The sequence below is a fragment of the Lynx canadensis genome, chromosome F1 (assembly GCF_007474595.2).
Source record: "Lynx canadensis isolate LIC74 chromosome F1, mLynCan4.pri.v2, whole genome shotgun sequence".
Lineage (NCBI taxonomy): Eukaryota > Metazoa > Chordata > Mammalia > Carnivora > Felidae > Lynx > Lynx canadensis.
This window is the reverse complement of record NC_044319.2, coordinates 22266650-22281912: the sequence shown is the minus strand read 5'-3', so window position 1 is coordinate 22281912 and position 15263 is coordinate 22266650. Positions and strand designations below refer to the sequence as shown.

General features: G+C 36.2%; 1 protein-coding gene across 1 annotated transcript in view; it reads left to right on the top strand.

Moving 5' to 3' along the window:
- Positions 1 to 15263, top strand: part of HMCN1 (hemicentin 1) — a 463190-nt gene that overhangs the window by 277375 nt on the left and 170552 nt on the right. Inside the window, exon 36 of the mRNA XM_030302673.1 lies at positions 9017 to 9140. Coding sequence (XP_030158533.1) covers positions 9017 to 9140 — 124 coding nt within the window. The remainder of the gene's footprint in view (positions 1 to 9016; positions 9141 to 15263) is intronic.

The window sequence follows — 15263 nt, the reverse complement described above, 5'->3', positions numbered from 1 at the left end:
CGGTATATTATTATTCAGCGTTGAAGGAGAGTGAAGAGATTTTTAGACAAGCAAGAGGTAAAAGAATTTATCACACTAAGGTGGCCCTTCCAAAAAAGAAAAAAAATGTTAAAGGGACTTTAAGCTGGAAAGAAAAAGCACTAACTAGTGACAAGAAAACATGCAAAAGTAAAAATGCCACTGGTAAACTAAATATATAGTAAAGGTAGTGGGTTAATTACTTATAGGGCCAGTATTAAGATTAAAAAACAAAAGTAAAATTAACTGTAACCACAACAAACAGTTAAGGGAGACACAAAATAAAAGAATGTAAAATGTGACATCAAAAACATAAAACACTTGGGGGGGATGTAGATATGTAAAATTTTAGAATGCATTCAAACTTAAGTTGCCATCAATTTATTTTTTTTTTTAATGTTTACTTATTTATTTTGAGAACGATAGAAACAGCACAAACTGGGGAGGGGCAGAGAGAGAGGGAGACAAAATCCCAAGCAGCCTTTGTGCTGTCAGCGCAGAGACCGACACAGGGCTCAGTCTCAAAAAGTGTGAGATCGGGACCTAAACCGCAACCAAGAGTCAGATGCTTAACTGTCTGAGCCAGCCAGGTGCCCCAGCTATCAATTTAAAATAGACTATTGTATAATAGGTTGTTATACGTGAGCCTCATGGTAATTACAAAGCAAAAACTTATAGTAGGTACACAAAAGATAATGAGAAAGTAATCTAAACATAACACTAAACAAAGTCATCAAACCACAAGGGAAGAAAGCAAGAGAAGAGGAAAGAACAGAGAGGAACTACAAAAACAGCCAGAAAGCAATTAACAACTTGGCATAAGTACATTCCTATCAACAATTTATTGGGTGGGGGTGGGGAAGGGACAGGTCGTTTCCTTGTTTTAAAAAATTAAATTAAAGATATAAATTGTTGAAGATATAAAATGTTACATTAGTTTCAGAGGTACAACATAGTTGAACACTGTAGTGATTAAAAAATTCTGTACATTATACTATGTTCACCACAAGTGTAGCAATCATCTGTCACCATACAATGCTATTATAATGCCATTGGCTATATTCCCTATTCAATAATTACTTTAAATGTAAATGGACTAAATTCTCCAATCAAAAATATAGGGGCGCCTGGGTGGCGCAGTCGGTTAAGCGTCCGACTTCAGCCAGGTCACGATCTCGCGGTCCGTGAGTTCGAGCCCCGCGTCAGGCTCTGGGCTGATGGCTCAGAGCCTGGAGCCTGTTTCTGATTCTGTGTCTCCCTCTCTCTGCCCCTCCCCCATTCATGCTCTGTCTCTCTCTGTCCCAAAAATAAATAAACGTTGAAAAAAAAAATTAAAAAAAAAAAATATAAAGTGTCTAAATGGATTAAAAAAAAACAAGATTCATCTATATGCTGCCTACAAAAGACTTAGTTCAGATGTAAGGACACAAACAAACTGAAAGTGAAGAGATGGTAAAACATATTCCATGCAAATGGAAATGATAACTAGGCTGGTAAAGTATTATACTTGTATCAGACAAAATAGACTTTAAAGCAAAAACTATTAAAAAAAGAGACAAAGGACATTACATAATGATAAAGGCCATTACATAATCATTTCATAATGATCCAGCAAGAAGGTGTAACATTTATAAATATATATATACCCAACATAGAAGCACAAAAGTATACAAAGAAAATATTAAGAGACCTACACAGAGAGATTAACAGCAATACAATAATAACAAGGGATTTTAATATCCCACTTAAATCAATGAATAGATCATCCAGAAAAAAGGCAATAAAGAAATATCAGTATTAAGCAACACATTAGATCAGGTTCACTTAATAAATATGTGCAGAATATTCTATCCTAAAGCAGCAGAATACACATTCTTCTTAAATGGATATGAAACATTCTCCAGGATAGATCACCTGTTAGGCCACAAAACGAATGTCAATAAATTTAAGAAGATTGAAATCATATCAAGAATAGTTTCTGACCACAATGGTATGAAGCTAGAAAAATAATTACGAGAAAAATACAGGAAAAATAACAAATATGTGGATATTAAGCAACATGAACAATAATTTCATCAACAAAATATCAAAGGGGAAATTAAAAATACCTAAGACAAATGAAAATCGAAATACAATGTACCAAAATCAATAGGCTGCAGCAAAAGCCATTCTAAGAGGGGAGTTTATAGAGATACAGACTTACCTCAAGAAACAAGAAAAATCTCAAATAAGAAATCTAACTTTTCACTTAAAGGAACTAGAAAAAGAACAAACAAAGCCTAACGTTAGTTGAAGGAAGGAAATAATAGATCAGAGCAGAAATAAGTGAAATGGGGACAAAAAAGAAAAAAAGAGACTAATGAAATTAAGAGAGAGTTCTTTGAAAAGACAAACAAAGCTGACAAAATTAGCTAGATTCACCAAAAACAGTACAGAAATGGTTCAAATAAATAAAATCAGAGGTAAAAAAGGAGAGTGTACAACTGATACCACAGAAATACAAAGGATCATAACAGGCTACTATGAACAGTTACATGACCAACAAATTGGACAACCTAGAAGGAAGAATAAATTCCTAGAACATACAATCTTTGAAGACTAAATCAAGAATAGGAAATCTGAATAGACCAATCACTAGTAAAGAGACTGAATCAGTAATCAAAAAAACTATCAGGTCACCTGGGTGGTTCAGTTGGTTAAAGTCAGACTCTTGATTTCAGCTTAGGTCATGCTCTCACGGTTTGTGGGTTCGAGTCCTGCATTAGACTCTGCTCACAGTGCAGATCCTGCTTGGGATTCTATGTCTCTCTCTCTCTCTCTGTCTCTCCCCAGCTCTGCCCCCCACTCAAAAATAAATAAATAAGCATTAAAAACAAAAACAAAAAAAACTATGAACAAACAAAATTCCAGGACCCGATTGCTTCACTGGTGAATTCTAGAAAACATTCAAAGAAGATTTTGTGGGGCCCCTGGGTGGCGCAGTCAGTTGGGCGTCCGACTTCAGCCAGGTCACGATCTCGCGGTCCGTGAGTTCGAGCGCCGCGTCGGGCTCTGGGCTGATGGCTCAGAGCCTGGAGCCTGTTTCCGATTCTGTGTCTCCCTCTCTCTCTGCCCCTCCCCTGTTCATGCTCTGTCTCTCTCTGTCCCAAAAATAAATAAACGTTGAAAAAAAAAAAATTTAAAAAAAAAGAAAAAAAAAAAAAAGATTTTGTACTTATCCTTCTCTAACTCTTCCAAAAACTTGAAGAAAAGGGAACACTTCCAAATTTATTTTTTGAGGGCAGCTTTACCCTGATACTAAAACTAGACAAGGACACCATAAAAACAAAATAAAACAAACAACATAAAACCCCAATCAACAACAACAAAATTATAGGCCTATGTCCCTGATGAAATAGATGCAAAAATCCTCAACAAAATATTAGCAAACTAAATTCAACAATACATTACAAGGATCATAAACCATAATTAAATGGAATTTACTCCAGGGATGCAAGGATGTTTCCAACACTCACAAATTAACCAGTGAAATGCACCACATTAACAGATGAAGGATAAAAATCATATGATCATCTCAATAGAAAAATCGTTTGACAAAAGTCAACATCCATTTATGATGAAAACACTCAACAGAATGGGAATAGAGGAAACATACCTGAACATAATTAAGGCCATATATGATAAGCCCACAGCTTATCATGTTCAGTGGTGAAAAACTGAAAGTTTTTTCTCTAAGATCAAGAGCAAGACAAGTATTCCCACTCTCACCGCTTTATTCAATATAGCATTGGAAGTCCTAACCAGAACAATTAGTCAAGAAAAAGAAATAAAAGTCATCCAGATTGAAAAGAAAAAGTAAAACTGTCACTATTTGCAGACAATATGATTTTATATATACAAAAAATCCTATAGACTTCACCCAAAAACTGTTAGAACTAATAAATGAAGTCAGTAAAGTTGCAGAATACAAAATCAATATACAAAAATTGGTTGCATTTCTATACACTAACATACTATCAGAAAGATAAATCAAGAAAACAATCCCATTTAAAACTGCATAAAAAAGAATAAAAAGAAATTTTAACAAGGAGGTGAAAGTCCTGTGCACTAGAAAATTATAAGACATTGATGAAAAAAATTGAAGGCACAAATAAATGGAAAGGTATCCCATGCCCATGAATTGGAATAATTAATCTTGTTATAATGTTCATAATACCCAAAGCAACCTATAGATTCAATGCAATTTCTATCAAAAATTCAATAGCATTTTCCACATAAGTAGAACAAACCTAAAATTTGTATGTAACCACAAAAGATCCCAAGTAGCCAAAATGATCTTGAGAAAGAAAAACAAATCTTGAAGCCTCATGCTGTTTTCAAACTATACTACAAAACTATAATAATCAAAAACAGTTTGGTATTGGCATAAAGACAGACACATAAATCAATGGAACAGAATAGAGAGAGAGCCTAGAAATAAACCTACACATATATAATTAATTAATTTATGACAAAGGAGGCAAGAATATACAATGGGGAAAGCATGTTCTCTTCAATAAAGGGCATTGGAAGAACTGGATAGTCACATGCAAAAGAATGAATCCAAAACACTGTCTTACACCATACATAAAAATTAACTCAAAATTGATGAAAAACTTGAATGTAGGTCAAAATGGATGAAGGACCTAAATGTGAGACAGGAAACCATCAAAACCCTAGAGAAGAAAGCAGGAAAAAACCTCTTTGACCTCAGCCACAGCAATTTCTTACTTGACACATCTCCAAAGGTAAGGGAATTAAAAACAAAAATGAACTATTGGGACCTTATCAAGATAAAAAGATTCTGCACTGCAAAGGAAACAATCAACAAAACTAAAAGGCAACCTATGGAATGGGAAAACATATTTGCAAATGACATATTGGATAAAGGGCTAGTATCCAAAATCTACAAAGAACTCACCAAACTCCACACTTGAAAAACAAATAATCCAGTGAAGAAATGGGTAGAAGACATGAATAGACACTTTTCTAAAGAAGACATCCAGATGGCCAACAGATACATGAAAAGATACTCAACGTCACTCCTCATCAGGAAAATACAAATCAGAACCACACTAAGATACCACCTTACACCAGTCAGATTGGCTAAAATGAACAAATCAGAGGAGACTATAGATGCCGGAGAGGATGTGGAGAAATGGGAACCCTCTTGCACTGTTAGTGGGAATGCAAACTGGTGCAGCTGCTTTGGAAAACAGTGTGGAGGTTCCTCAAAAAATTAAAAATAGATCTACCCTATGACCCAGGAATAGCACTGCTAGGAATTTACCCAAGGGATACAGGAGTATTGATGCATAGGGGCACTTGTACCCCAATGTTTATAGCAGCACTCTCAACAATAGCTAAATTATGGAAAGAGCCTAAATGTCCATCAACTGACAAATGGATAAAGAAGCTATAGTTTATATATACAATGGAATACTACTTGGCAATGAGAAAGAATGAAATCTGGCCATTTGTCGATGGAACTGGAGGGTATTATGGTACGTGAAGTAAGTCAGCAGAGAAAGACAGATACTATGTTTTCACTCATATGTGGACCCTGAGAAACTTAACAGAAGACCATGGGGGAAGGAAAGGGGGGAAAAAAGTTACAGAGAGAGAAGGAGGCAAACCATAAGAGACTCTTAAATACTGAGAACAAACTGAGGGTTGATGGGGGGGTGGGGGAGAAGGGAAAGTGGTGATGGGCATTGTTGAGGGCACTTGTTGGGATGAGCACTGGGTGTTGTATGGAAACCACTTTGACAATAAGTTACATTTAATATAAAAAAAAACTTGAATGTAGGACCTGAAACCACAAAACTCCTAGAAGAAAACGTAGGTAATAAGCTTCCTGACAAGAGTCTTGGCATCGAATTTTTAGATATGACTCCAAAATCAAAGACAGCAAAAGCAAAACTAAACAAGTGGGATCAATCTACATCAATCTAAAAAGCTTCTTCACAGGAAAGGAAACCACCAACAAAATTAAAAGGCAGCCTATTAAATGAGAGAAAAAAAATGTAAATCATATATCTGGTAAGGGATTAATTTCCAATGTATATAAAGAAGTCAATATAATAGTAAAAAAAAGCAATCTGTTTTAAAAATGGGCATAAGATATAAATAGACAGTTTTCCAAAGACATATAGATGTCCAACAGGCACATGACAAAATGTTTAACATCAGTGATTATCAGGGAAATTCAAATCAAAACCACGAGATATCACCTCACACCTGTTTGAAGGCTATCAAAAAGTGTTGGTGAGGATGTGGAGAAAAGGGAACCCTTTTGCATTGTTAGTGGGAATGTATACTAGTGCAGCCACTATGAAAACAGTAGGGACAGTCCTCAAAAAATCAAAAATAGAGTTACCACACGATTCAACAATTCCACTTCTGGGTATTTATCCAGAGAATACAAAAACACTAACTCAAAAAGATACATGCACCCATGTGTTCATTGCAGCAGCATCTACAATAATCAGGACATGGAAACAACCAAAGTGTTCATCAGTAGATGAATGGATAAAGAGGATGTGATAGAGATAGAGATAGAGATAGATACACAATGGAATACTACTCAATCATAAAAAAAATGAAGTCTTGCCATTTGTGTCAACCCAGATGGACCTTGAGGGCATTATATGTGGAATCTAAAAAATGAAAGAGATAAAACAAAGCTCATAGATACACATAGAACAGATTGGTGGTTGCCATAGAGGAAGAGGGTTGAGAGGTGGACAAAATAGGTGAAGGTGGTCAAGGTGAAGGTGGTACAAAGTCCCAGATATTAAGTAAATAATTCATGGGGGTGTGATTACAGCATAGCGACTATACTCAATAATATTGTATTGCATTGTGGAAAGTTAACAAGAGAGTAAATCTTAAAATTCTCATCACAAGAAAAGCAATTTGTAACTTTGTATGATGACAAGACTTGTGATCACTTTACGACGTATAAAGATATATGAATTATTATGTTGTACATGTGAAACTACAATTACATGCCAATTTTACTGCAAAAAATAAATTTAAAAAGATAAAGTGTAGACGTGTGGATATCAATTAGGACTTTCTCATCTAGGAGAGAGAGAAGATTGAAATTTGAACTCACATTCTGACCATGAAGAAGATGTCATTATGACTCAGTGAAAAATTGCACATGAAAGTTGAGGTAGTGGGAAATATCAAGGAAAACATGGAGAATCTAACTACACAAATACATAGATTATGATGCATCCAGTATGATAGACTTTGGAGGACATCCCATTTCGGGAAAAAAAACTATTTCAGTTTTAGACTTTTGGAGGTTAAGTTGACTTTGAAATAAAGTGGAGATCAGGTAGACCACAGAATGTATGCTCCTGGAGCTCGTAGGAGAGCTCTAGCTGGAGATACTGACAAATAATGATATTTGAAACCATGGACGTGAATGAGTTTATCTAAGGGGAGAGTAAAGAGTAAGAAAAAATAGAAGAGAACTGACCTAGTTCAGACTCTTAAAAAATTATGACATTTAAAGGCCATGTGCAGAAGTCTAGAAGTGACTATTAATGTATGAATGTGCTGCTTAATGTGTTTAGTACAGTATGGTTGGAGAATGGGTCAAGTGGGAGTTTACATGGGAGTGTATGGAGAGCAGATCATTTGGGTTCAAAATGTGGGAAGCCTGGAAGGCTATGTATGCCAAGTTCGGATTTCATGCTAGGCAAAGTGGGGAGCTGTGAGTGAGCTTTGAAGGGGAACTGGTAAAAGGATCAAATTTGCATTTTAGGCAAATTATTCTGGCAGTGATATATAAGATAGATTAACAGTTTGGGAGGTTGGAGACACTGGAATATAAATTAAGAAACTATTATAATCCCACAGTGGTTGTGAGAATGGAAAATAGGGGATCTGAAAAATATAGAGTAGTATACTTAATAGGAGAGTCAAATTGGGCTCTGAAATCAAGATGACTTGGAGAATAGTGGTGCTATTAAACAAGATTGGAAACATGCAATGAAAAGTAGGTCTGGAGATACAAGGAAACAGTTATTGGATATGTTAAATTTCATGTGCTAACCCATCCAGCAGATAGCTGGAACAGGGAGTGTGGAGCTCAGGAGAGAAATTGAGGCCAGTACTATAAATTTAAGAGTCTGCACAGGATTCTTTGCTGAAGACATGAATTTGGATGAAAACTATCAGAAAGCTGAGCTTTATTTTTATGGGGCAGGAGGAGGAAGTAGACAGATTGAGAACTGAGGACATTTTGTATCTTCAACAACGAGAGAGTAGAGTGATTCAGGAGTAGGTGGTCAATAATGCCAAATGCCGTAGATGGGGGAAGAGAAAATGAGCCTACTACGTATGCTGTTGGATCTTGTGCTTAGAAGTTACTGATAACCTTTGAATAATCAGTTTCAAAGAATAACCCTTAAACTACCAGTTCCAAAATGGTGGAGGCTAGTTGCAATAGGTTTAAGAGAGAAATGAGGAAAAACAGTCAGGAAGAAATGTATCTGCATTTCCATTACTCATATTTTGTAATTTTTATTGTTTTTCTGGCCCCGGTGACCATTTAATCAAAAAAGATTGTTGTTTTAAAACTATTTATGAAGTGTTATATAAATGTGACTGTGTTTTTTTTAAGTAGCTTAAATTTTTATCACATACCTCATAGTTCAGTGCTAAAGTCTTTTGTTCAGTGAAGTTTTATGACTATACCAGCAGGCTGCTCTTAGGTTATTTTATTTTGTGTTTTCTAAAGAATAAAAAAAGTTTTCAATCGCATCAGTCTATTTTTTGTATGACGAAGCGATCTGGCTCTAATCTATCTAGAGATAATTAAGATATTGGCATAAAACTATAATTAGCTAGTATAAATTTAAATGAGTTTGTCTACCTAAGCAAATGTTTTACAGTCCAGTATAAAGTACAAAGTGCTGCCATGCTTTCTGTTCCCAATTAGATACAGTCTTCCGGTCGAGTTTTACAAATTGCCAGAGCCCTGATGGAAGATGCTGGCAGATACACATGTGTGGCCACCAATGCGGCCGGAGAAGCACAACAGCACCTTCAGCTACATGTGCATGGTAATGTCATTCCCATGTCTTAACAAAAGAATATTTCTATGACTTTTTCTTTTAACACGATGACTCATTTTTACTGAATTACAGTATAAAAGAAACAAGTGTTTGTTTTAGTCTATATTTAAAAACTAGGTTTTTTTACATTATTGTAATAATAATTGCTCATATTAAGATACTCAGTTTGTCAGGTATCAATTAAAAATATTTTTTAACATTTATTCAGTTTGGAGAGACAGACAGAGCATGAGTGGGGCAGGGGCAGAGAAAGAGGGAGACAGAATCCGAAGCAGGCTCCAGGCTCTGAGCTGTCAGCATGGAGCCCGACACATGGCTTGCACTCATGAACTGTGAGATCATGACCTGAGCCAAAGTCAGATGCTTAACCAACTGAGCCCCCAGGCTCCCCTGTCACGGTATCAGTTAAGATATTCAGGTTGTCAAATAGGATGTGCTAGAGTTCATAAATAAATATCCTACTGTGTGTTTTTAATTATTTGAACTCTGTTAACTAATAACGTTGTACACATAACTTTTATCCTAAAGAGAGAGATGCAGGATTGTGCCTTAGTATTTTCTGTGATTTTCTTTCCTGCCTATAAGAGGGATTTTGTAAGTAGAAGGTAGCCTTGACTGAGGATCTTCTCTCATGGTTTTGAAAAAGTCTGGGTGGCCATGGAATACCCTCTGAATATTATAGCTTCACAATAAACTTGAAAGAATAGTTGACCTTGAATGTGAGACTTCAGATCTCTGGAGTCTCATCAGAAAAGGTCAAGAATTGTAGTTTTGAACTTTCCTAATTCAGCTAAATATATTTGCAGAGAGCTATCCAAGATCTCCATTTATACTTTATTCACTTTCTCTAGTCTGTGTGATTGTTTGTTAAATCCTTTATTCATTCATTTCATTTATTCTTCATTCATTCATTCATTCATTCATATATTCACTCTGCATTTACTGAGCAATTTAACTGAGAAGGATGCCCTAGCATCTAGCTTGATTCCAGGTACATTTTTAGTAGGCAGTCAATAAATACTTAAGAAATGAAAAAGTAAATAGTAAGTGAATGAAAAAAATTTAAATTGGACACTGAATTCTTCTAATCTTTACATATTTTATTTAAATCAATCAGTTAAAAGATTCAGATCATCAGTTCCCTAAATGTTTCTAATAAACCCATTTATTTTCCCCCTTTCCCTAAATACGATCACCTAACTTATGGATGTCATACGCACAGACTATGTTCCTTAACAAGGCCTTTATTTCTTCATTTAGCAATTAACTTAAAGACCAATATCTAACTATAACGATCTTGGAATTGGTTTGCCATGCTTAAGAGTTTGGGAACAGGCTGACCCTGCCCTCCCTTAAGTTGCCTCGCATTTACCTCGTTCCCCGCAAGGGCTTTGTCTCTTCCTAGTGCTCTACATCAGCTGTCTCCAGCACATACTGAAACTTCCACCTCCATCTAAGAGTGTGGTGTGGGCGGCCTTGCTCTCCTTTCCCCATTTTCGTACCCTCAGACTCCTCCTCTCCTCTTCCTACAAGCTGTTTATCTTCTCCCTTCCAGCAGTTTCTGTCTTTGTCTCCATTGTTGCCTAAAAGGAAACAGTTAGGTGGGCTAGCACGATGTGTTGGCAATTACCTCAGGCACTGGAGTCAGGCCAGTTGTGGTTTAAAGTCTATGCCAACCATGATCTATGTAACCTTGAGCAAACCATTTAATTTCTCAGAGTATCTGACTTGCAGAGTGCTTTTGAGGTTTTGAGGTATTAGATGTAAAATACCTCCCACTTTTACTCTCTCGGGTGTTATCAAAAAGAAAGAGGTTTTTGTTCTCTAGACTAGATTAAAATACTTAAATGAAGAATAGAATGTATGTCTTGAGAGCTGGGAAAAACAAAACTTCAGCGTTCGGGGCTCCCAAACTTTAATGTTTCTAAAAATCATATGTATTGCATGTTAAAAATGCAGCTTCCTGGGCCCAGATTCAGATGTCCCCAAACAACATCCCTGATGCAAGTGGTCTGTATGCCATTACCCAGAGAAACATTGGCCCAGACTCTAAAAACTTGCTTAGAGATTTACTAATGTAGTCAAGAATAATTGAAAACCAGAGTTCATGAAAGAAATCAAGGATTCCATAAAATATAAAGCAACAACAGAAAGAAAAACATCAATATGTAAGAAAACATAAGTATATAAACCTACAGTCTGGATATGGTAACATAATATATGTTAGCAAGGATTGCAGTTAGGGTACATGCATGCATGGAAAATCATCAGGCAGAGGGGCAGCAAGCTGGAAGACATCTGAGTTAATGTGAGAAGAAAAAGAAACAGAAGGTTAGTCATTGTAAGTATGTATTAAAAGCTACCAAGCTGGATGGAGCATACAAAACAATCTTTTTGATACAAATCACAAATGGAATAGAGGTAAGATACAGTTCATCGATCTGAAAAGGAGAATAAATGATGAAGTGGACTTCTAATCTAATATTGATTGCGATCCACCTGGCAGGAAGTAGTTGGTTACTGTCCAGAAATCAGGACAGAAAGCTGGCATATCATCTTGGTACTCTCGACAGCGATGTCCCATTGGATGCAAAGGACTCCAAACTTGATTCTGTCCTCTTCAATACTTGTATTAATAACTTCAGTGAGGGTGGGAGATGTTAACAAAAAGTGTAGGAATTTCTAAAGTATTGGTTGGCCATAGATTTGAAAAATATCTCAGAAGTTAAAATAGCAAGTTAATCTGATGTGAAAAACTACATACAAATAGGGTGGGAGAAGAGTGGCTTACAGACTCCACACATTGAAATACTGGAGATATCAATGGCTTTCCGTAATTAATGTAGACATGCGCATTCAATTTCATAATAAAGTTAATAATCTTAGAAGTCAGTACTAGAAACAGTATGAACAAGAAAGGAAATAGCCCTATTATACTCTTGCTCTCTGAATGCTTCTGAAGTATTATATCTAATCCTGGTGCTATATATTAAGAGGGACATTGAAAAATCTATAGAGAAGCAACTATCATTTAATTTAGTATTTTAATTGATTGATTTAACCAGTCTTATAGTTGCTTGCTAAGTGAGCATTTGTTTTAGTCCTAATCTTTATTTATGGGGTAACACATTCAGTGAATGAGCATTTACTGTAATTGTCATCCAAAAGTACTCAACCCTAAGAACCTCAGCTTTCCAACTGTTTAATATTTTCCTTTCTTATAAAAAAGATTGTAGATTCCTTCATTCTCCTCAAGCATAGGAAAACGTGTTTTCAAAAGGTGAAGTAAGGGTGGATGGTCTCCTGGACTAGAAGATTATGTTATGATCATGAGGAACATTCTTGTGATCCCCTAGGTTTCTTAGGGGGAGTTATGTCTTTTATAGAAGGCAGAGACTCTCAGTAGGTGGTCCTTTTTGATCATCAAAGTTTCATAATTCTGAAAGTTCTAATTCTCTAGACCAAACTATGAAATTTTATCTAAACCTCAGATATTTGCCAAGTGAGACAGATGTTTCCACAAACAGATGATTTCTTGGGGTCTGATGGCTCAGGCATTCATTACATCTGTACTTAATTATATCCTAGGAAAGATTAACCAAGGTGAAGCACCCAGAAGTGGCATGTTATGGTTAACAGCATGGGTTTTTAATTTGTATCCCTCTACTGCCAAGTAATATCATGAGGACAGTAGGCTTAGATGTTAAGTTTTTAGATCTGTTTTCTCATCTGTAAAATGGAAAGAATAATGATAGTGTAATTGGGGAGGTTGTTACGAGGATTAAATGAAAGCCTGCATGTGCTTACAACTACAAGCTTGCCCTGGTGCCTGGTTTCTAATTATTATCTGTAAATAGCAACTTACCAACTGTTTTGGCCAAATGCATATTTGGCTTTTGGCCCATCTCACAGCACCAACATTTCAACAAATATATCTGAAGTTCCACTGCCTTTACTGTTGGCCAGGAACCATCCTGGGTCTGTATTAGCTGTCTGGTGAAAACATTAGTAGAACACCCATTAATTTAATTTTATTATTTTAAAGTATTTGCTTGGCTAACATCTGCTAACACCCACTTAAAAAAGGTTCCTCTATCATTTCTGTGTTTTGGTTAATAGCTCACTTGTGACCTAAAGGAGACTTGGGAATGTTGTGAGGAACTTTTTTTTCTTTTTTAATGGATAACTTGAGTTTAGCACTCTAGTATTTTCTCAGTATAAATAAATTTATTACTCACTATATCATAATTCTGGCGATTATGTGGGATTAACTCAGTTTTTTATTAGTTATGTATTAAATTGAATTTAACCAGGATTTGAAAAAGTCAATTCATGCCTGTAATTAAAGTCATAAGTAAAATCTAGCCCATGATATATTCAGAAGAAGGTATTGTAGGTTTGGCATGATAATGCACACGCAGCTTTTGGAGGAAGGAGAATAGAGAAAAAGTCAACAAGTTGAATGGAATTCAACCTCCTGTTTAGAGTATGCAGACATCATACCTCCTGCTTGGAGTATACAGACGTCTTACTGTTAACATAACATACTATTTATCTTATGAATTTCTTTTTATTCTTCTAATTTTTTTTAATGTTCATTTATTTTTGAGAGAAAGACCAAGACAGAATGCAAGCGGGGGAGGGGCAGAGAGAGAGGGAGACACAGAATCCCAAGCAGGCTCCAGGCTCTGAGCTGTTAGCACAGAGCCTGACATGGGGCGTGAACCCACAAACTGTGAGATCATGACCTGAGCCCAAGTCGGATCCTCTAACCCACTGAGCCACCCAGGTGCCCCATGAATGTTTCTGTCTAAAACAGTGTTCACCTAAATTCAAAATTGTAAGATGATTCCTTAAATGCTAGAAGGGAATTATGCATATATCACATCTTCTTTATCCATTTATCCGTTGTTGGACACTTAAGATTGTTTCCGTGTCTTGCCTATTGTGAATAATGCTGTAGTGAACATGAAAGTGCAGATATCTCTTTGAGATACTATTTCATTTCCTTCAAATATATACCCAGAAGTGGGATTGCTCAATCATATGGTAGTTCTATTTGTAATTTTTTGAGGAACATCCATACTGGTCTCCAATTGGCTATACCAATTTCCGTTCCCACCAATAGTGTACAAGGGTTTCTTTTTCTCCACATCTTCAACAACACTTATTATCTCTTGATTTTTTATAATAATCATTCTAACACACATGAGGTGATATCTCATTGTGGGTTTGATTTGCATTTCCCTGATGATAAGTGATGTTGAGCACATTTTCATGTACCTATTGGTCACTTCTTAGTCTTCCTTGGAAAAATGTCTTATTTAGGTCCTTTGCCCATTATTTAATTATTTTGGATTTTTTGCTATTGAGTTGTATAAGTTTCTTGCTTGCTGGCTAGCTGGCTGGCTTGCTCCCTTCCCTTCCCTTCCCTTACCTTCCCTTCCCTTCCCTTCCCTTCCCTTCCCTTCCCAGAGCTAGAGGGAAAGAGAGTGAGCAGGGAAGAGGGAGAGGGGGAAGGAGAATCCTTAGCAGACTCTATGCCCAGCCTGGAGCCCAGTGCATGGCTCGATTTCATGACTGCTGAGATTGTGACCTGAGCTAAAATCAAGAGACAGACGCTTAACCAACAGAGCCACCCAGGCACCCCATATCAGTTTCTTATGTATTTCAGATATTACTCCCTTTTCAGATATATGTTTTCCAAAAGTTTTCTTGCATTTAGTGCATTGCCTTCTCATTTTGTCAATTTTTTTCTTTGCTGTGCAGAAGATTTTTAGTTGCTGTGCAGAAGATTTTTAGTTGCTGTAGTCCCACTTGTTTATTTTGCTTTTGTTGTTTGTACCTTTGGTGTCATATCCAAGAAATCATTGCTAAAGCAAATGTTAAGTACATTTTACCCTATGTTTTCTTCTAGGAGTTTTGTGGTTTCAGGTCTTACATTTATGACTTTAATCCATTTCAAGTTAATTTTTGAGTACCACACTGTCTTGATTACATTGATTGATTTTCATATGTCAAACCAACCCTGCCTTCCTAGTATTAGTCCCTCTTGGTTATGCTGCTTAATCTGTTTTATATGTTGCTGGATTCACCTTACTAGTATTTTGT